The sequence below is a fragment of the Dysidea avara genome, chromosome 6, assembly GCF_963678975.1.
Source record: "Dysidea avara chromosome 6, odDysAvar1.4, whole genome shotgun sequence".
Classification (NCBI taxonomy): Eukaryota; Metazoa; Porifera; class Demospongiae; order Dictyoceratida; family Dysideidae; genus Dysidea; species Dysidea avara.
In genome coordinates, this window is record NC_089277.1 from 40,062,238 (window position 1) to 40,084,220 (window position 21,983).

Genomic DNA, 21,983 nt, shown 5'->3' on the forward strand with positions numbered 1-21,983 from the left:
TCTTATATACATGGATACCATGTTTATAGAGATATTTGGACTCCTGTCACTAGCGAGAAGTTTACTTGCATTAGAGAGAGAGAGAAGTGGATTGTGTGCTGTGGCTGTAGTGCGCAGCAACTTGAAGTAGTTGAAAGCATGTGAGATAAATTATAATAAGAGTGAAGTTAATTACCCCAGAAAGCCACTGCTTGTGAAAATAAAGTCCTCACAGTAAACATCCACTATACGGTATGGTTGAGCTAGATGATCTTCTTGTTTTCTGTTCCATACCACAAGAGCATAACTCCAGGTTGTTAAGCACATGCATATATTATTTATTAAGCACATAGCGTAAAGCATCAATTATCGGCACGTAAGTGTGTAAATTCGGGTAGGAACATCACATCATTTAAAACTGTACTGTATAGCCTAAATATTTCGAGGGAGATTTTTTTTGCTGATTTTTGAGGTTAACGGTCCATATACGTAGTCTAATACATTTTGATGATTGCTTGCAAATCCACAAAATATTTATAATGGGTAATGTTGCTCATCCTCCAAATGTTTAGGCTATACAATATATTGCTAGAAACATCTGGAACGCCTCTATAAAATACCCTAAATTCAAGCACATGCATTAATGTGACATGTAGCTACAGGCGCATAAGTACTGACACTCAATTCTCAATTATTGGCATGCGTACCTTATTATTGGCCATTAATGCTTCAATTATTGGCACTTTTACAACAAAGTGCCTGTTTACTAGTCTTGCAAGCCTCAAAAATGTTGTACTAACCACACCCACTAATCACTGAAATCCATAGCAAAAAGTGTTCAACAGTTAAGATATTATTTTAAACAACACAACATTCATATATTCAGGGGCGGATCCAGGATTTTGTTAAGGGGGGGGGGGGGCACACAGGTAGAAGTCACTCCACAGTGCACACTCCGCAAAATGCAAAGCATGAGCTTTCTAGCGGGTCTGGGGGCATGCCCAACCTCGCCCCTAGGGAATTTTGAAATTTTAACATTCTGAGATTGAATTTGGTGACAATTTTGACACAAATTTGTCACAGTGGAAGATACTGAGTTAAAAACTGGAAATTAGTGTAAAAAGGCCTAGGGTGCTCCCTAAGGAAATTTTTGAAAATTTAACATTCTGAGATTGAATTTGGTGACAATTTTGACTGGAATTTGTTGATAGTTCAAACACTTGGAAGATACTGAGTTAAAAACCATGCAGAATTAGTTTAAACAGTGTTTTATAATTACGCTACTCTTGACTGTTTTATTAGAGTAAATGACTGTTCTATTAGAGTATTTTGGTCTCTAGACGTAGAGAGTGCTCTAGGGTGCTCTGTCCCACCTAGTTCCCTTTGTACTATATCAATATGGGTAACAATTTGCTACAGACACATTTATTATATTACACATAATCATAAACTGCATAAAATGTTTGAATTATGTCTAAGGTGTCTAGCTATGTTCGATGAGCAACACTATAAAAAAAGTCTGAAGGGGGGCCCTGGATCCGCCCCTGATATTGATAGTGAAATGTACAATAACATTATTATTCAACACAATAATGGAACCTATTATTACATGTAAAATGGACTCTACAATACATAGTAAGGACCAATCAACTCCCTTCCAAGCTTGTTCAAAACCAACTACCTCAGAAAAGCAGCCTCCATTATTATTATTATTATTATTACGTATTACCTTTAGTACTTGGTTGTATAACTATCCATTTACCACAAGGGAAGGAACAGTACAAAAGGTGAGCCTGTACAAGGTACTCTCCAAAATACAAAACAACTACTCAAACACAATGTTACACAAAAACAATACAATACAAAAAATTACAATAACCAAAATTACACTTAGGAAGCACAACAGAAATGTTTATAAGCAGCATGGCAAAATGAATGACGGCTTTCAATTCCCAAGATATCAATGGGAACCTGGTTCCAGACAAAACTAAGCAAGAATATTGTCTAGCATTGATTGTTGATGGTTGGGGTACAAGAGAAAGGGAATGGCAATGTGTAGGCATAGTGTTGTATGTACAATAGTTTGAAAAAGGAATGGAACCATTATGACGAATGTCCTGAAGAGCACAGACTGATAAGTAGTCACGCCTGGCATGCAAGGTAGGTAAAAGCAACATCTGGTAGCACACATCATGGGAAATAGACCAAGAACATGTGGTTGGGTCCCAGCGACTACCACAAGCCCACCTTGCAGCACGTCTCTGAACAGCTTCCAACAGGTTCACATTCTTCACAGTATGTGGGGACCAGACTACACAGGCATATTCCAACAGCGGCCTAACAATAGCTTTGTACGCTCTACATCTGGCCTCTGAATTACAGCCAAACATGGTAAGTCGCAAAATATTCAAAACCCTGGTGGCTTTTGTAGCATCCATGTACACATCCTCCTTAAATATGTCACACTCCCTTCTATTCCACATGATACACACCATTGCCATTAAGATCCTGTATCACTTACAATGTTGTGTCTTGTATAGTGGAATGGTGTAATAACTTGATATGAGAAACTGATCGTTTCCAAGATGACTCATTGTCATCAGCTTTAGTACACTGGATCATTGCTAGCATGTGCATACTGACAGTGCACTGGACAACTACTTAATAGTTTTCTAATTGGTTTTACTTGTCATGAACTTTTGTTTTAATCATATAAACCTGCTTTCTGTGGCCATACTTGTCTTTGTAATGTCAACTAATTCCTTTGAAAGCTTAGTCTCTTCAGCATGTGATGAAGAGGGCTAGAGCCCAAGAGTAGCACTAAACCAATTAAAGTAATCCACATAGCAACTCACTCTCCAAATCTTTCGTCCCACTTTAAATAGTATTAGATATCCACTGCTTTTGCTTCTTGGTAGCACTAAATGATAATAAAACTCAAGCGAAGTTAATGGTCTTCTCTCCCTTCCTTGTCTAGTCATGTTTTCACCTTGTGGCATATCTGAACAATGTTCACCAGTGTTTCCTACACTGCTACAGAGTCTACATCAACAAAGCGTTAGTAAACTTTGAAAGTTCATAGGGCAGTTTCACCTTGATAGATTTTGTAAATTGTCAAAATACTCAACGTACGTACTCTCTAGTAATCTCGTGCTGGTAATTGAAAATATTTTGCCAATAACTGAGTGCTGCCTTTGACGTTCGCGTTTTTAATTCTTTTGCTGCATCCAATAGGTCTACCATCTTGGCTGCCACTTTTCGTAGGCATGAGGCTGAGAAGCGTCATGCTTATGAGGAGTGTATACGCGAAGTAGAACATGCCAGCTTTACCCCATTAGTTTTTTCCTCCTCTGGTGGAATGGGGAAAGCAGCCACTACCACCTATAAGCATTTGGCTCAATTACTCAGTGAGAAGTGGAGTTCCCCATATTCAGTGGTGATGGGCTGGCTCCGTTGCAGTTTGGGGTTCTCCTTGCTTCGCTCCTCCATCATGTGCATCCGTGGTTCTCGATCACGGTCTAAGCGTCCTGGTGTGCCCCCGGTAATAGATCTCGCTGTTGCAGTGGGGCATCTACCAGTTCACTAACATTCCCTGGGCTTCTGTAGGTTCTTTTAGGTGTCTATTCTGTAGGCAAATTCTTTCTTTTTCCCATTTTGCATTTTTCTTCTAGCTTGTTTTCCATAGAGACATGTGGGTGGAAGAGAGTGCCATTAGGGCCAGAGGAAATTTAAAAAAATAATAATAATAATTGAGAGCTTTTGCTACTCATTTCTTGTAAAGTATATCCTCAGATATCTGACCCTTATTTATCCATACCCTCATTTATTCGAAATTGGAAATGATTGAGTGTTTTGAGTACAAGCATATGTTCTATTAGAGTATTTCAACAGAACTCTGTATATAAATGTATGGTCTTCAGTTGTCTGAACAATTCACTTGTCTGAACACTTTTGCCATTGCCTAAGACACATGGGGTTCAGACAACTGAGGGTGTGGTTGATAAGTGCACACGGACGAACACAAAGCTACAACATGAGGTGCAGCTATACATGAGAAGAAATGCTAGAGGTTTTTGATTTATGCTAGACTTGAAATTTCACATAATACTGGCCATTAACAATGTGCTAATAACAACGTGGATTTCACTATGCTTACCAAGCAAAACTGTCTTCTACATCATGGAAATCATGTTCCACATGATTTATACAGAAACTGGATATCAAATGTTGGTATATGTGGTGACTACAAATTACACCACCCCAAGAAAGTTAATCCACTGACAATCATGATGAGGCTTTTATACTAGGCACACATTCACTTGACAAAATACATGTTAATAATTTGGGAAGTTTTATTAAGCATAAGCGCCCAACAACCAAACTCAATGGTATCAAATAAAGAACTACTACAGTACAAACCTTTAGTTGTATATCTCCCTGTATAGTTGCTGTCTTATTTCTCTTCACTATTACTCCTGGAGGATAAGGGGCAACAGGTGGAGGATGCTCAGTTGTCTTAGCAACAGTGTCATCTTTATTCTGTAACATCACATACTTATAATTGTCATGACAACTAACATCTAAATATCGTCCCGACACAATTTGACCCATGAGGTTTGGATGTATGGGAAGAATCAAAGGATAAGCCTATTAAGTGTGTCTAATACTTGTCTTAATCTCTCATATTCTCCACTCTTATTGGAGCACACCTAAGACCGGCATTAGATATAATAGCATACCTACTTGGGTGAGTTATGCTACAAAACATTCAGGATTAACACAACTATAAACATTCCTTACTAGCTCCTCCTCCTCCTCATCATCTTCTACAGTATTACTGACAATCATTAAGGACATGGCTGGTTCTGGGAGTGGCTCAGTGATGCCTAGTATATCAGGCTAATTATTAGAAAAGATTTAATAACTAAACAGTATTAGTGGTGTATATGCCATGTTTTATCCTTATAGTTACACTACTGAGCTAATAGAGCCCAAAACTGCCTCCAGATAGCATCTCAAAATGTAAAATTTCCTGTGGGACAGATCCCTCTAGACTAGCTTCCTTCAGCAACATTCTGTGCACACTATAGTATACACTGACTGAACCTTACCACTTTTACTATGACATCACTGGGTTGAGTGATGGTAGCCTCTGAGGTAGGAGCAGGTTGATCATTACCTGAAGGAATACAATAACATTATATGACATTAGCCCTTGTAATAAATACAGACCTAGTGAGCTATTATTAGATGAAGCTTTCTCTGGGATTTGTTCTTGTTGCTTCTGTTGTTGTTGTTGCTTTTCCTCCTCCTGCTGCTGCTGCTGCTGCTGTTGCTGCTGTTGCTGTTGCTGCTGCTGCTGTTGCTGCTGCTGCTGCTGCTGTTGCTGCTGCTGCTGCTGCTGTTGCTGCTGCTGCTGTTGCTGCTGCTGCTGCTGTTGCTGCTGCTGGTTATCATTTTGCTTTTCCTGTTGTTTCAGTTGTTTCAGTTTTTCTTGTGTTTGCTGCTGATTCTTTTTCTTCCTCTCACGGAAGGACACTCGTAGCACATTGGCTGGACCAATACAGAGGTTCAATACTTCTTCACCAGCTTGTAGTGTCCTATCAACACAAACAATGTCTTAGCACATTATGACAAATGAACGCAGAAGTGTGATAGAACGGAGTTTAATACAGTAAGTTATCCACTGATAAAATTTTGAAATTGTTATAATTGTATCCTTTGAACAGGTGAGTTTATCTAGTACTTTGTTTCTAAATATTATAAACTAGCACCGGTAACTGCCCTATGGCACAGCAATTTCCCTAGTGAGCATGTTTGTTACATATTCAAATAGAGTGATAGATTATGACTGGTACCTGCACGAGTCATATGCACAAAACTTTATTATTATGTAGTTACACTATTTCAATATACTTTAGTGAGTACAAAGCTGAGCATTAAACCACTAAAGTGTATACAATTACACTCCTGTTCCCTACTACACTCCTGTTCCCTACTACATACCCACTCCCTATACTACCCTACAACTCTTCTACTATACTATACTGTAATGCATAAGCACTTAAATTCCCTACTACACACCTGTTCCCTACTACACCTGTTCCCTACTACACACCTGTTCCCTACTACATACCCACTCCCTATACTACCCTACAACTCTTCTACTATACTATACTGTAATACATAAGCACTTAAGTATAGGTAGGAGGTAAAGTTACATATGTAGCTACAGGGCCATAGCCAGACTTTTATCTGGGTATGTACTTTTAGAAGAAAAGTGGACCTTTTTATATGACATGTTTCAGATTATATTTTGGTGTGCGTTTGCATGCTGAAACTAGGGGTCAGGGTGTTTTTGAAAATGGATGCTAAAAGGTTGAAATTAGTGGCATTTCAGTCAATAAAAATAATAATTTTTTTAGGCAAGCTGAAGACCAGCTATATGGATGATATCTGGAAAAATATCTCTACTGCTACTGTAATTATACCATCTGCATGCATGTGTCTAAATATATTATATTGGAATGTCACAATGAATAAGAATGGGAAAGATTGAGCACTCTCCCATGATCAACAGGGGCAGTGGAGCAGAACAAAGGGTGTCTTAAACAATGAAATTTGCACATTGCATGGAGTTGAAGCATGGATACTATTCGTAGGCTCTGCATGGAGGGGTTGTCCACCATAATCTTATATTTTAATGAAAGCTTGGTTTAGACGATCACATGTAGCTTTTAAAAGAAAATGTAATTGTGGCTGTTCTATTAGAGTGATTGTGGTTGACTGCTCTATTAGAGTAACTCAATCTTGCATTGCATTTAATATAAGCACTGAGTTACTCGGAGCACTTAATTTAGCTTCTTATTAGTGGTATCTAGTAAACTGTAGCTAATGGACTTTTGTTCCTGAAATTTGGACTTGTATACTAAAATTGTGAACCTTTTTGGTTAATTATGATCTTTTTGCTAAAATTGTGGACCTTTTTACTGAAATTGTGGACCTTTTTTCCAAGAGGGTGGCTCTTGAGAACCCCCTGAACCCCCCTGGCTACGGGCCTGAGCTATGTAGCATGGAAAGGAGATTGAAGGATTAGCAAAAAAGTTACACCTAAAAGATTCAGAATAGAATACGTATGCTGAGAAAGTGACAAAGTGAAAAATAGTTTCATAATTGGGAAATCAAACCCACTATCTCACAATTAGTAGGTACATCACACAAAGTCATGATGTCAGAAAAACCTGCTGATAAAGGCATAAGTTGATTGGCATAGGTATTAACATATTTGTGGATCACACATGTAGTTTATACAAAACAATGTCAACTAGTTTTGCTCTACACTCTTGTAATCAGTGCACCATAGACAACAAATGATTAACTTCTTTTTTAGCACAGTTGGCAGCTGTTTGAAAATCATAACTATGGGATAGTCCACTCTAAAACTACTATAGCTATAGTTATATCTTTTTATAATAGTTGTGCCCCCATGGCTTATAACTAGAAGGTATTTGATATGTACTAGTAATAGCATGGGTAGCAGTGAAATTTGGGATAAATACCACGAGTGTTGTATTGGAAATTTACCATTTTCAATACAACAAGAGTGGTATTTATCCCAAAATTTCACTGCTATACCCATGCTATTCCCAGTTAATACCATACTCGCTGCATATATGCATGCTGTGCATTAGCGTTGCTATGTACGCAATTTGTCACTATGTACGTACTAAACACGCGTAAACACTAATTGGCGCTACATTGTTAACATAAATTCTAGCCAATGAAATTGCAATTACAACTTTTTCACTGCTACCAGTGAAATACGGGATAAATTTCACTGCTACTATTGAGACTTTTGTATGGGCAGTGAAACAGGTATGGTATTAGTCTGCATACAGTACAGTGTAAATGATTTTATAATTTTGCCTACTGAAATATATTTGAAATAACAGCTACTGCTGTCTTTTTGTGCCTACCAACCAACTTATTTTGTTGTAAAATAAGTCCGAGCAACAACTTTTCAAATAGGTATATGGCCTAAGCATAATGACCAACACAGCCACCGCATTGCATTACCGCAAATTGACACCTTGCGTTGTCAGCAAAAAGAACTCGAACACAAAGGAGGACAAAGGCAAATCCATGATACGTGTATTGTAAGTACTGCAGTTGGCAAAAAGGCATGATGAAGCAACATTGAACAGTGAAGAAATCAAGCCTGTAGCCTTATCCATTGTTGAGTTATGCTTGGCAGTTAGTTAATTAGTCAATCAGTCAGCAAGACATTTATGGGCTTGGCATGCAATACTGCCAAGCTGTCATGAAGGGAAATTGAGGTTGGTTTTAGGGTGATATTTCTGGCTGGAAAAGCCCAGTTCTTCATGATCCCTAATATACAGTACTACCATACTGTATGATGGGTAAATTCTTGATCAACAAGTGCACTTCAACACATTGAAAGTTTGGTTGAGAGCAATAGGACTTTAGGAGGTTTCCCACTCAGGTAACAGTTCTCCAATAGGTTACTGTATGGAGTGTGCATTATGCCGCAATCAAATAGTCAATAAATGTCACTATGGTAAGGTTACAACAACAGTATGGGTGGCATTGTATAGACCAATTCAGGCATCACTGTATAGGGATTATGGGTGCTACTGTGTGTACTTTTGCGAGTTTCATTAAATAAATGCATTAGACAAGGGTTTTAAAATTCCAGACACCAAAGCACATATACAAAAACTAATGCATTTTAAAATTATTGATTAAAAAAGAAGTAGGGATCCAAACAATAAAATGTAGTGGAACAAGATATATATTATAGCATAGCTCTGTAGGAAAATCCCTATAGAACAAAATAATAGCTGTACTTTTTTGAGCATGCTACTCAGGAATTACAGGACAGCACAGAATTGTTTGACTGCTGACTATTGTAATAACAAGAGTTCATAATATTTGTATGGGATACAAATATTATGAACTCTTGTTACATAATATAAGCCTTACCAGTTGACTTACTAGTATCTGTGTACCCCTGAGTATATCACTTGTAAAGAGTTTCTTGTATATTATGTCTGAAAATTATATATACATGACAACATCGTGAGAAAAATAGTCAGCTCTCAAGCATAATGTTGATTATATTATAAGCTTGATTTTGAACATTGCTCAAAAACGTAGTAGGCTATTTTCAAAGCATAATTGGCTCAAGCCCCTAATACGTGATCTGTAACATAGTTTATCTCAACTGCTACAGTTTCTATTGAGCAACAACCTGAGGTTTATATTTTAATAAACTACAGTATCTGCGTATCAGTTTGTACTGTATGGTAGTAATTGTACATTAGGGATCATTGGAGCTGTGGTTTCTCACAAAAAAAAAAAATTGGCCAGAAACCAGCCTTACAAAACCTTCATGACACCTTGGCAGTATTGGTTAGGTATAACCAAGCTCAAAAGTGCCTTCTGAATGCTTCCGATAGATTGCTTTGAATTTCTTAAGATTTTCTACCGACTGATTGACTGACTGTCTGAGACTGACAGACTGACTTGCGTACTTCAATTACCTACTTTATACTTACTTACTCATGCCTTCAGACAAGCATAACAGACAAGCGTAACTCAATAACTAAATAATGGGGCTTACTGTTTGACTTCACTTCAGTTCTACAGGTACCTTTTTGGCATACCACAGTACATACAATGCATTTATCTTGGACTCATTTTTATCCTTTTGTGTCCCATTTCTCTTCGCTTGCAGTTCAAGGTGTCAATTCATAATAGTGCGTGATAGCTTCCCTACTATGTTTCCATAGTAACTGGTTGACAGCAGAGGAACTTCTAGTACTGTCCTTTGTTTGTAATGGGCTAAACATACATAGTTGAAAGTGAAGGGAAATGGCCACTTGGCACTTTTCAGTAATTGGTTGTTGGGGCATTTGTGCTCAGAGGAAAACAAGAAGTTTTGTGCTATTCTTTTAGATGTGGTATGCACTGGTTCACCATTCATTATGTTACAAAAATAAGTAAATAAACAAGTACAAGGAAAATCAATTCAATTAGGAATCATAGAAAAAAGTAGTGAAACAAGGGAGATGATAATTATCTAGTGGACATTTAATCCCTAATTCAGTCATGGAAGTATAGGAATTAAATGTACTTTTTCAATGATCTCTATTGAACTAATTTTCTTGCACTTGTATTACATATTATATAATTATTGTGGCATATCACTATAGTACACATCTATAGCTTTAAGGTATTGTATACACATAAACAGCCAAGCTGTAAAAAAGGGTGTAGCCTTTAAAAGCCATGGTGAAAAAGTTGTGAAATCAAAGATGGCAACCAAGAAATAACTGCAATCATGTTGACGATAATAATTTCTATAAACTTTATTGGCTTGAACTGTTTTAGCCATTATTAAAATTTAACATCATTGCAGCCATTTCACTTATTTGTAGACACAAATATGAGTTTATAGCAACAACCAATGTAATTTTCAATTGTACTTAGCTAATTAAGTTATTACTTTATTACTTGTGACTCCTGGCCACTGGTACATGCAGGATACCAGTGGACCATCAGTGCTGCTCCTGCAGCACTTATAGCTTTTAAATAAAAAATAAATAATTATTGAAGACAGAAGTTATTTATTATTATTATTAGTAATAATTAGCAAAGCCCTGTAAGGGTAACACACTAATGTACAGATACACAATTATAATAGTAAAGTAGGTAGGGATACTTTAAATTGTTTAAGATGTCAAGCCAGTAATGTTACTAATAGGGAGATAGTAGTAGTGAACGTCATGATAATGACAACACACAGCAATAGCTATATACAAGGTAAGGGGGGCCTAGACTCAGGGATATACAACTACCTGAAACACAGGTAGCTGGATCCCTGGCAAAACAAAACTGTAAAATACAATACACGAACAAACAGTTAAAAGTTCTGTAATATCCCACAATTCTGACGAATGAGCATTGAAGATCCTATAGGAGCATGAAATGGCAACTTGAGCAGCTTGTTTAAAAATAGATCTAACTGAGCATTTTTGTAGATGGCAAACTCTACATAAATTAGATATTGTTGATGGCAAGAAGTTACAACTTCAATCGTAACTAGTTCAACAAATAAGCCAGTACGCTCAAGGTCTGTGTTCCATTGAGGGATAGTTCTTGGATAAAGGAATAATGATATAATTATGTCAGTGGATACTTGATAGTGGTGGTACTTAAGAGGGTGTTGAGATTGAGTTATAATTGTATTGCTACCCTACCCTAATAGAGCATACACACTCTAAAAAATTAAGTGCACTTTGAACTAAACTTTTTTCAACATCTTTTGATGCATTTTTTAACCACACAGTAAATGTTCTATGACAGTGCATGATTTATACTTGTTTGGATGGTTTTTCCTTTGTAGCTGTTACTCCTACCCCTAATTATGTTTATTTTTTAAAATTTGGCTGTTGCTAGCAGGCCTTCAGTTGCTGTTGTGCCAAGCCGGGCTTGCACTAATGCACAAACACCGTCTGGTGCCAATGCTCGAGTTTCTTGGGCCCAGAAGTGCTATCCAGCCAAAATATTGGCTGGCCAATCAGAATCGAGGAGTTGTATAATCACATGAATGTATTGGAAGTTGATGAAAAAGCAGATTATTTAAAGCCGTTTTATTAGAAGTATTTTCCTAGGTTGTTCAAGAGGTTTGTTGTCAAGTTGTGTCTTCCGATCTTACCTTATAAAACTGAAGAGTGGTGACTTGACATTTCACCAGTAATGAAACACTATCCTCTACTAATAAGAGATTGCATCTACAAAAATGCCCTTTTGTGAGTTTTACTTTATTCCTAGCCATTTTTTCACTATTTTTAAGCAACTATGCAACTCCTCGATTCTGGTTGGCCAGCTAATATTTTGGCTGGATAGCACTTTTGGGCCTAAGAAACTCGAGCATTGTCACCAGACAGTGTTTGCGCATTAGCACGATCAGATGTTTAAGGGAATCTATAGGTCCTCAAAGGGCCGCTTTGGTCATTTGTTAGGAACAGCACCAATTGATCTTATCCAGGTTGAGACTAAATTGCCAGCTTTTCTAAATGGTGACTGTCATATAGTGTTTTCTCTTGTTTTTCTCTTTGTATTTGTATTTATTCATTTGTAGGATATGTCTGTTTATCACAAAAAAAAAAATTGTGCAAGCCCGACTGGGCACGAGACTAGCCTGCAGTGCAGTATACTATTATCTTGTAATTGTACTCTCTATTCGTGTTGCACCGTAAAGCTTCTGTTACTATTACTAACTTTTTAATCACTGGAAAGCGATGTGCATGGATTTCGCTATGTTCCACCAACAGTGTTGGGAATAACGCGCTACTTTAGTAATGCGTTACATAGGAGGTGGAGGGGTGCTAGAGTTGGGGGTGCCCAAAATTTATGTTGGTAGTAGTAAGTGTGCGAAGCACACCCAGCATGCAAACTCTAGGGGGGTCTGGGCATGCCCCCCCAGGTAAATTTTGAAAATTAGGTATCAGGAGATTGAATTTGGGGCATTTTTGGTGGATTTAACTGTCAATAAAATGCTATCTATTTTAATACATGCTTGACTATTGTATTAGGGTGACTGCTCTATTAGAGTATCTCGATCGTGATTGACCAGTTTCTGGAAACCTTGCAGGAGTTCACGTGATGACTATTGCGCAATACAGCTTTAAGTTGGGGGTGCTCAGCACCCCCTCTTCCGCCGCCTATGCGTTACGTACTTACCGTATAACGAATTAATTTCGAAGGGGAAATTTTCGAAGAGCAGCTGCTAGAATAAATTTCGAAAGTATAATTTTCGAATGCTCTACCATCATGTTTAATGCCACTAATATTATTTTGTAAGTGCGCGTTAAATTAAGTGAAGACGGTGATCACGCGTAGCGGCAAGACGGTGCCCACGCGTAGCGGTACGATCGAAACTGCAACATTCAATAGGTGTTATTGTTGTTGTATTGGGTCTGCTCCACTTTAGGAAAGGTGATTTTTTGCCAATGGAAAACGAGCATTCTTCACCCTTGATTTTGCTGTGGGTGTGGCCGTTGCAGCGTCTAATAGCTAAGCAAAGGTGTTGGCCTGCTAGGTACGGAAAGAGATACAGTATCATGTATTCGTTCAGTATTTCTCCTACCCTGGATGATAAGATGTGGAGTTCTGTTAATACTAGTGGACAGAATTCGGCCGACCTGGCACAAGGCAGCTTTATATTCGAAGTGTAACATTTTCGTAGAAGCATTTTTCGAATATTTCGAAAATTAAAATTCGAAAATAACCCGTTATACGGTAATGCAGTAACGAATTAATATAACGCGCTACATTTTCAACCATATTAATATCTAACGGATAGTTACTTCCCAAGTGGAGAAAGACATGGACACAAAGGAGGGCAAAGTCCACTTTGGCGAAAAGGCATGTCTCAACTAAGGCATGGAAAAAGGCATGCACTTCTCGGGCCAAAGCGACGTCTACAGCTAGTACTTTTTTCGAAGGGGGGCGGCGCCACACGCCGCGCCAGACTAGTCGACAGCGAAGAAATCAAGCACGTCGAGCCGTTATGCTTGGCTGAAGGCAGTTTAATAGTTAGGCAGCATAATATAGATAATACACCCGTCGGCGCACGCCCCATTCGCAAAAGTTTGGGCGTGCGCCGCCAGACTATTGTATTGTATTAATGCTTTACAGTGACCAGCACTGAAGGTCTGCAGCAACATGTACTGCAGCCTTAGGATTACCTAACCTAACTAGTCACAGGCCGGTATATTATGTATGGTTAGAAGTAGCTACCGCCATAGCTACTTAACTAGCTGATAACAGCACGTCACAATGTCAAGGTAGCCTACTAACTTACATTCTTTTATCACACAGGCTACACATCCAGGTGTGAACGAACGAGTCATAGCGTCGGTCCTGCTTGCATATCCACTCTGAACAGGCGGGGCACATCGCTCCCGTGTTCTTGATTATCCCGAACTGAACGCCACAGCGAGCACAGACGGAGCTATCAACACTGGCTGGCAACGGCGTCTGATTCTCCAACTCGTTCTCAATATCATTACGGAGTTGCCTGCATGGGAGGAAACACAAACCATAGATAATAGTATATATAGTATATTCTACGGGTACGTAGAATATACCATCTATGCACAAACGACAGATTGTTCACTATATAAGTTGTAGTTACTTGAGGCGAAGTTCTTCAACACGTTGTAATTGTAGATCCTCGTTAACAGTAGCGCGAAAATTACGCTCCTCTTCCTCAGTGAGAAAAGTTAAGTCAACAACCTTTGAGTTATTACCAGACATTTGGCCAGCTCCTATTTGCTCAGAAAGTCTCGAATCAACTGCTTAGTATAGCTACCATATGCGAGTAGCTACGTATACTGATTGGCTTGCAGTAAACGGAAAGCCACAGAAAAGTCCGGGGAAGCACGCGTAATAAAACATAGTGCAAATTACTAGACATTGCCCTGGATTGGTCATTTTATTTGTATTTGTAGTTTAAGGATAAAGGACATCCATAAACAAATTATGTACTTAGCTATTCTAATTACTATACAAAATCAAATAAGCAATTACTGTAATGTCTGTCCGGGAGTGTTTTAAAATCATTGACAGAGGGAGAATCAACAATAGATTGGGGTAATGAATTCCAGTCATTGATTACTCTGTTACTATAAAAATTAGATCTTGTATACGAATTAGTGTGATGTTTGAATAATTTCCTTGTGTGACCTCTTGTTACAGTAGAAGTGGATGGGGTAAATAAATGATTTTCTATGTCATAACTGCCTTTGAGAATTTGGTACAAATATATCAAATCACCCCTTCGTCTATGGTGTTGTAAAGATGGTATGTTTAGATGTCTTAATCTGTCATAGTATGATAAATGGCTGATAGATGGAATCATTCTGGTTGCTTTACGCTGTATTCTTTCAAGTTTTTGATTGTCAAGTGTGTAAGAAGGTCCTCATATGACATTGTTATATTCACCAATTGGTCATAGCTAAGCTAGGTATAAAATATCTATATGGATTGGCTATTGTCCACTTAGAGATGTGTAGTTTGTGTATGTCAGTATGCACGTACTGTGCATAAGGACAAGCAAATTTGATTAATTGTTTCTCAGTCCCCGCCCACATCCTTTTTACCCCACCGCCTCTAATTTCATTATTGCTGTTATCAATCACGTGCACAAGTATTTTGGTACTAAGAAGGCTGACTATCATTTTGCAGCAAAACAAATGTCACTTGTACCTCAGAAACAGTGGTAAAACATAAGTACTAGTTCTTAAAAAGCTTTATAGTATCTGACAGCTTGATTTGGAGTATTTTCTTTAATAATGAATAATAATAAATGACCACCCGCTTGCATGGAAATCCGAAATTTTGTGGATGAGAAACAAGTAATCAGGTTTGCCTGGCCTAAGTGTGCATGTGTAGTTTGATGTGTGTGTTGTGTGCACACCAGTTGAGTCCCACAATTTAATGTTTCTCATAACACTTTTTAAATCACTAGCATCAATTCACATCACTTTTGCTAGTCACTCCACAAGATCAAGTACGTTAATTCACCACAGGACATCAATATTAGCTCAGTTTTTAAAAAATTTAACCTGCATGGGCTTGATGGACTGCCCTTGCCTACCACCCCCAGCACAAAGAATGGCATGTGCCGGACAACTGAAAGAGAAAATAAAAAGTAGAATAATGCTGCCAGCAGACAGGTGGGACTCCACTTGCACTAAATCCATTGGTGGTGGAGCCCTAGAGTAAGCACCAATGGATGAGTGTGCACCTCGAATGCATTGAATGGCTGACAGGAGAAACCAAGAGAACACCGAAGCCAGCCCAGGACTACGGAGTATTTATCACACCACTTAGCCAATAAGAGGGAAGCCAGACGCTTGTAAAAACTGTGGCTTCATGAGACACAATTTTTAGCAGCTCAGTGTCAGTTTTGCTTCAACAAGACTATTATCAGTCATAGATCTTTCACTCCCTACTAACAACACATAGTTCACTGCCTGCTTATAAGGACTCATTTTACTGACAACTTTAAATTCTGAGAGAACTTGTACAGGACATTGCTCCATGCAACCAATTTCCACTAGCAGTGGTAGAAACATGTTATCTGTATATAGCATCGGAAGTAGATATTATGCAGTAGTAAGGTGGATCATTGTTGCAGTCTAGTGTGGCCTATAACCACTGCCACCAACACCAAATAGCTAGTCCAGGAAATATTGAAAACATATAGTTATCCACCAAGTAAAGAAAAATTAGGGACACACTGCCACTTAAAAACAGCAGCTAGCACAAATCACTACCACAACTTTACTATAAAACTGACTATACAGAATGTTGGAATAGAATTACCTGCTACAGTTGTGACACTGTCCTTCAGATATCATAACACAGTTATCTGCATGAATGCTATCAAATTACAGATTAACAATACATTCTTGTACACACCCTAAAAATTTGTGCATTCATATAGGTGAGGGTATGATATTTTAGTTTGCACTGGGAATCAGTCACATCTGGTATTTGATTTCTTCTGATAGGGAGCTATGTCATACATGTCTAGTATACTCCTCATAACCATCTAATAAATACGAAATGCTGTACAGTAGAGACATATCTGATACATTTGGTAAAGTGATCCTACCCTATCCAGGAAGAAAGTGGTTTGTTGAAACACACTCGGTACATACTATGTATGTGGAACCTCTTTTATGTTATCCACACACTACTGTTGTCTGGACAGCTCACGTGGCTTGTAGTGATGAAGGGTTAGATGAAAGCGTTACTACTGTTAGGTGGCTTGTTTATTCTACTAATAATAACTACTAACTCTCTGAGATATGGACCATAGTATGATGTATCACAATGTCTGGATAAGAGAAGTTCCACTGCATATTATTCAACAATTTGTACCTATCCCAGACCCATTGCACTACTAGCCACTATACAGACTATAGCTGTGATGTAATTCACACCCAGCTGGTCCGCAGTGCATTATTCTGTAATAGTGGGAAGTAAGTCAACTTTTCAAAAGCATCTGAAAACTGCATCAAACAACAGATGGCATCATTTGTAAAGTACTTTATTGTATCATTAACATATTTATATACACAATAAAAACAGTTTCTGTTAGTGAGGGGGATGCTGATAGCCCACCTGCACCCACTTCCAGTGCTTCTTCCATGTATTTGTAGCACTTCCACAGCTACTTTTTCAAGTAGTCAGCATTCTGCTCATCCCCTCACTTTACATAGCCCTGAACTAAACTCCACCGAGTCTCAGTGGCTCTGCTTCCGACAGTGGAGCTGTTAGCGGAAGCAATAAACAAGGTAACAAGCATGCTAAACACAACATCTATTCATTGTGCAATTGTAGGCTCAAAGGATTACATTCATCAAATAACAGCCTACTTGGTAGCATGTTTATCAAACAGTAACATTTATCAGAGAGAGTCAACAAGGGTTTAGTTCTCTACTGGTAAGCAAGTGCAACAAATGTAACAGCCTCATCAAATTGTGCACAATTATTACCTGTTGCTGATAAACATCATTACGCTGCCAATATTGGTGCCGTCCTTGGGCAAGTTGCAACTGGTGGAGGAAGTGCTCATTTGGCAGAACAAATGGTTCCCGCCTTGTCACAACCACATTTTCTAACTGTAGAAAGAGTACCAAGCACTGTATGTTTGAAGAAGTGGTTACCGAAGGTGTGCTATCTGCTGGACAAAAGGAACGAGAGATTGCAATTGCTAAAATGAGCTTTTGTGATGGCGTACCTTCTTGTACAGTCATAGTTAGTTGATGGAGGGTGAAGTAAAAGAAGCCACAAGCATAGCTATATACAGTGCTTTTTGTCATTTATGGTGCAGAGACCAAATCTCTTTTGTTTATCGGTGTACGCAATAAATATTGCAGCACATGTGCAATTGCTCAGCAAAAAGGAGTTACAATTCCTGATCACAGATGTTATAAAATTGGTCTGGATCTTCATGTTCAATGGAGGCCAGTGGAGGGGTTTAAGCTCTCAGAGTCAAAGCATGGTCTGAAGTAGTTAGTACCAGCGTATGAACGGTGATGGTGACAGCTCAGCAGTTCATCATGGTGTACCCAGTTATGGACACCATGTTCACAAACTTGAATGTGCCAATCATGCTAGTGAAGTACTTTAGGGGGCACCATAAAGAATCACAGTAGAACAGGTGACATAGCCAAATTAAGACAAGAACAGCAGAATTGTCCCTGTCACTACTTTAGTGATCACCACAACTGTAGCAGCTTTTGTAAAAAAAAAAACTAGGGAAGTAGAGAGTAAGTAAGCTACTGTATGGCTAGAAATATTTGAAGAGAAATATTTCTGTGGTTAGAGTTACAATAAGGATATGCAAATAGTTTTATTTGAGTGAGGATAGTAATTTATCGATATTCAGTAAATCACCACATTTCTGTACTCAAAATTTGTAGCCACACAGTATTATATTTTAACAGAATTGCATAAGCAGTGATTTATTTGTACACTATGTGTATCAATAGTAACTACATCACTTCACTTACAAGTTGTACCTTTTTGACACAACCATTGAATGCAATGCCACCTGGCTTGCTGAAATCCATTGACACATCAGGAGACAGACAGATTGGTTTCAAAAGCATCACAGTTAGTACTAAGACTACAACCATGTGCATCAGATGTAAAATGGATGATGGAAATTTTATATTAGAATCTAATCCGGCTCCTTTCAATGCTGGTTCCCACTTCAGGTTCAGTTTGGTCAAGAATGGCTAGCAAAAATTTGGCAGAATTGTTTTTCTCTTCTTATATTTATCCAGTACCTTTCCGGTAGTGTCTTGAGTGTGTTGTCATTTTCTGTTGTTTGAAAATGTTGTCAGAGTTTCATTTTCATTGGAGGAAGATGTTGAGTAGAGGTACTCCAACCCCACAGGACTTGTTTTATGGTGATGCTCCAGCTGAGGAAGGTTCCATACCTGATGGACTTCAGTGGTTGTGCAAGGAGTATGTTCAATGACTGCAGGTAAGTGAATCTGAACAACAGGGAACTGCTATCAGGACAGTCCAGCAAGTTGACAATATCACTGGTGAATGGCAACGTGAAAGGGTTGATCATACCAACAGTTTGTAAAAGATGAGAATCACATGCACCACTAACAAAAAACAAAAGTTGTCACCTAAAATACAATAAAGGAGACGATTGTCTACCATAACAGACACACCAGATTAACCAGCAGGAGTCCCCAAAGAGATGTTAGAAAGGCTAACTCAACGGCTAACAGTTACGAGGTGGATTTCTATTTTGTTTACTGTGGATTTTCTGTCTGTTTGAGCATCGCGTACTGCATGCTCGAAATGTGTATTGCATAAATCACATGGATTACACAATACTCAGTACGTGATACGTAATGTTCAAACAAACAGAAAGTCCATAGTAACGTTGGCCAACACAAAATGACCCACACAACTCGTGACTTCTGCTCCAATTTTCTCAGCACTAGTTCAGCACTCATATACACACAGTTCAGGCAATAATTAGAGTTAATTACAGACACGCACACATTCGTTATAATTACATCTTGTGAGTACAGACAAATATAATAGTTCAGTTACACATTACAAATACTACACACTCATCTGGACTTGACATGTTACCATAAAAAAACAACATATTTCACACTTGATATATTTGGTGAGATTATTCTGGTAAAACGTATGCAGTGGCAGTGGATGGATGGACGGTACAAGTTAAAAATAACATTATAAAAACTTTTCACCAAATTTTTAATATACAGCATGTTTAAGTAATGAATGAATGAAAATGTACCATTAGCTTGGTCACTTGAATCTCCTAAAACATATAGTTACAGTCATTCATTCATCACTTTGTACAGTGAGATTGTTTATTTATTTTACTACTGTGAAAACTTTGCAAGCGAAGACTATACACAGGGAGGAAAAACATTACAATTTAATATTCGCAATTTGGTTCTTGAATTGTTCAATAGAGTTAATTTCTTTGATGTAGTTGGGTAAATTGTTTCACATCCTACAAGCATTAGGTCCAAGTGAATACTGATATGTGTCAGTTCTTGCAAATAGAACTAGAACATTATCCGTGTGTGCTCTTGTTGTGATGGTAGATTCTGCTGTTGTGGTGTTAGACAAGGTGATTTCACTAACTGGGATATATGTTAAATTGTGGATGATCTTAAAAAGGAGGCACAAACAAGAGTTATGTCTACGAGTTTCAAGTTGTTGCCAACCAAGTTGGTGGATCATAGTTGATACACTACTGGTACGGTAGAAATTGTTGGTAACAAACCTCGCAGCTCTTCGATTAATTTTCTCCAACTTCTCTATGTCCCTTCTTTGCCACGGTGACCAGTTTGATGTTAATCAAATCATTTAATTGAGATGGAACACAGGACGGAATTCAATATTTCACATATTAGTGGACAAGCATTAGTAGCTACAGGCACTATAGTATTACAGCTAGATTTTCTTTTATCAAGACTTTAGCATCAATTAATTCTTCCCTCCTTAACTTGAATGCATGTCATTGTTTATCAGATACATGCACACAAACATTAATAGTTGGTAGTGATGGTCTTCATGGAATGTGGTACTTCACTGTTGATCAGCCATGAGAAATATAATGATATGGTTTAGCATTCTCATGACTATAGCATCTCCCTATTAGCTGGTATTAAATACTAGACTCTAGTTCTTGTGTATTTACCTTAGCTGAACATTACAGATTTATACTGCTATTCAAATCTACAAGATTTTAAACAAAAGGATCACCATCATATTTACACTTTCGTTTGTGACAGGCTGTATTGGGCACAATGTTCATCATCCATAGTTACATGATGTGCCTGTTGTATATCTACTTATTTATTAAAACTATGGAAAGAGAAGTCCATAGTATCGTAGCACTACCATTTCAAACGGCCTTACCAGGGCTCAATATTATTTTTCACAGGTGAATTATTTAGCTATGCTTTAATTACCATGCAGCTGAGGCCACTACAAATAATTTGTTTCCCGTCCACCGTCTGCATCTGGTTACTGTCAGCTCTAAATATACCGGTTATTCTTGTATTCTGTATAGGCACAGAAAAAGCCATTTTGTAACAGTGTCAGCTCATGTGTCAGCAGTGCTATCAAGTCAGCACTAATTCTCACATTTGTGTTATTTTTGCAACTTAAAAAAAGGAAGGTACAAGCTTTTATGCAGCTTTTTATGACAAATAATGGCTTGAAAAGTTGAATTGGACCGCCTGCCTGCATGCAAATATGCCTGAGTCCAGAACAGGAAACAGAGAAATTTTATTTGGAGTATGTTTATTCTGGGCACGGCTAATAAAGAGCTTTAGCTGATACTGTCTCCCTGTTGACATTACTATTACCTCACTCTGGAGCAATATTACCATGATACTTTGTGCATAGATTTGTAAATCTGGGGTTTATAAATCTATGCTTTGTGCGTGTTTACATTACAATGGCACCGCGAATGGCACTCATTACTATAGCCGCATGGCGCCGCCCGCCTCTTCTAATGAAGGGGTGGACGACGCCTAAAGTATACCATAAGCTTATAGCAAGCAGTCAATAACCAGAACATTACTACATGTCTTACTAGTCCTTGAGCTGAGCACTCACGAGGTCCAACATTATTCAAATTCACTTGAAAATTCCAAACCCACAATCGGAACTAACGTGCTACTGTTATGTTGAGGTCCACTCACTTTGAAGTCTTTGGCAAGGTACAAGGTATGTAAACAATGTACCATTATATATTTTTGTGTTATGCGACGAGTTGCTGGGCCAAGTGGGATGGGTTTGCAGCGTGATTATCGCACATAATAATTTATGTTTATTTGGTTGCCAAGGAAACCGTCAAACAAATTCTCTTGCATCAAAAG

At 38.2% G+C, this 21,983-nt stretch overlaps 2 protein-coding genes and 1 long non-coding RNA gene across 6 annotated transcripts in view; 1 reads left to right on the top strand and 2 right to left on the bottom strand.

Moving 5' to 3' along the window:
- The window catches only part of LOC136258990 (uncharacterized), an 87,697-nt gene extending 73,323 nt beyond the window's left edge, over positions 1-14,374 (bottom strand). The window contains exons 1-6 of one of the 2 annotated variants that reach the window (XM_066052386.1): positions 14,204-14,357; positions 13,871-14,086; positions 5,212-5,579; positions 5,091-5,158; positions 4,780-4,878; positions 4,399-4,518 (exon numbers count right to left, since the gene is read on the bottom strand). In XM_066052386.1, the coding sequence (XP_065908458.1) occupies positions 4,399-4,518; positions 4,780-4,878; positions 5,091-5,158; positions 5,212-5,579; positions 13,871-14,086; positions 14,204-14,325 (993 nt within the window). In that variant the 5' untranslated portion in view covers positions 14,326-14,357. Of the gene's footprint in view, positions 1-4,398; positions 4,519-4,779; positions 4,879-5,090; positions 5,159-5,211; positions 5,580-13,870; positions 14,087-14,203 lie in introns of both variants that reach the window. The other variant, XM_066052388.1, reaches the window with a different exon arrangement.
- Positions 14,375-17,084: 2,710 nt separating this feature from the next.
- Positions 17,085-21,780, bottom strand: LOC136259008 (uncharacterized). Of its 3 annotated transcripts, XR_010703151.1 has the most exons (4): positions 21,698-21,778; positions 17,822-19,229; positions 17,577-17,764; positions 17,085-17,351 (listed from the first exon to the last, which is right to left on the bottom strand). It is a non-coding gene; the product is annotated as an uncharacterized lncRNA (long non-coding RNA). The 3 variants fall into 3 exon arrangements; XR_010703150.1 differs by having other exon boundaries at positions 17,577-19,205; positions 21,698-21,780; XR_010703149.1 differs by having other exon boundaries at positions 17,577-19,229.
- Positions 21,711-21,983, top strand: part of LOC136259003 (acylphosphatase-2-like) — a 5,437-nt gene continuing 5,164 nt past the window's right edge. Inside the window, exon 1 of the mRNA XM_066052411.1 lies at positions 21,711-21,831. Within this exon, the coding sequence (XP_065908483.1) occupies positions 21,789-21,831 (43 nt within the window). The 5' untranslated portion in view covers positions 21,711-21,788. The remainder of the gene's footprint in view (positions 21,832-21,983) is intronic.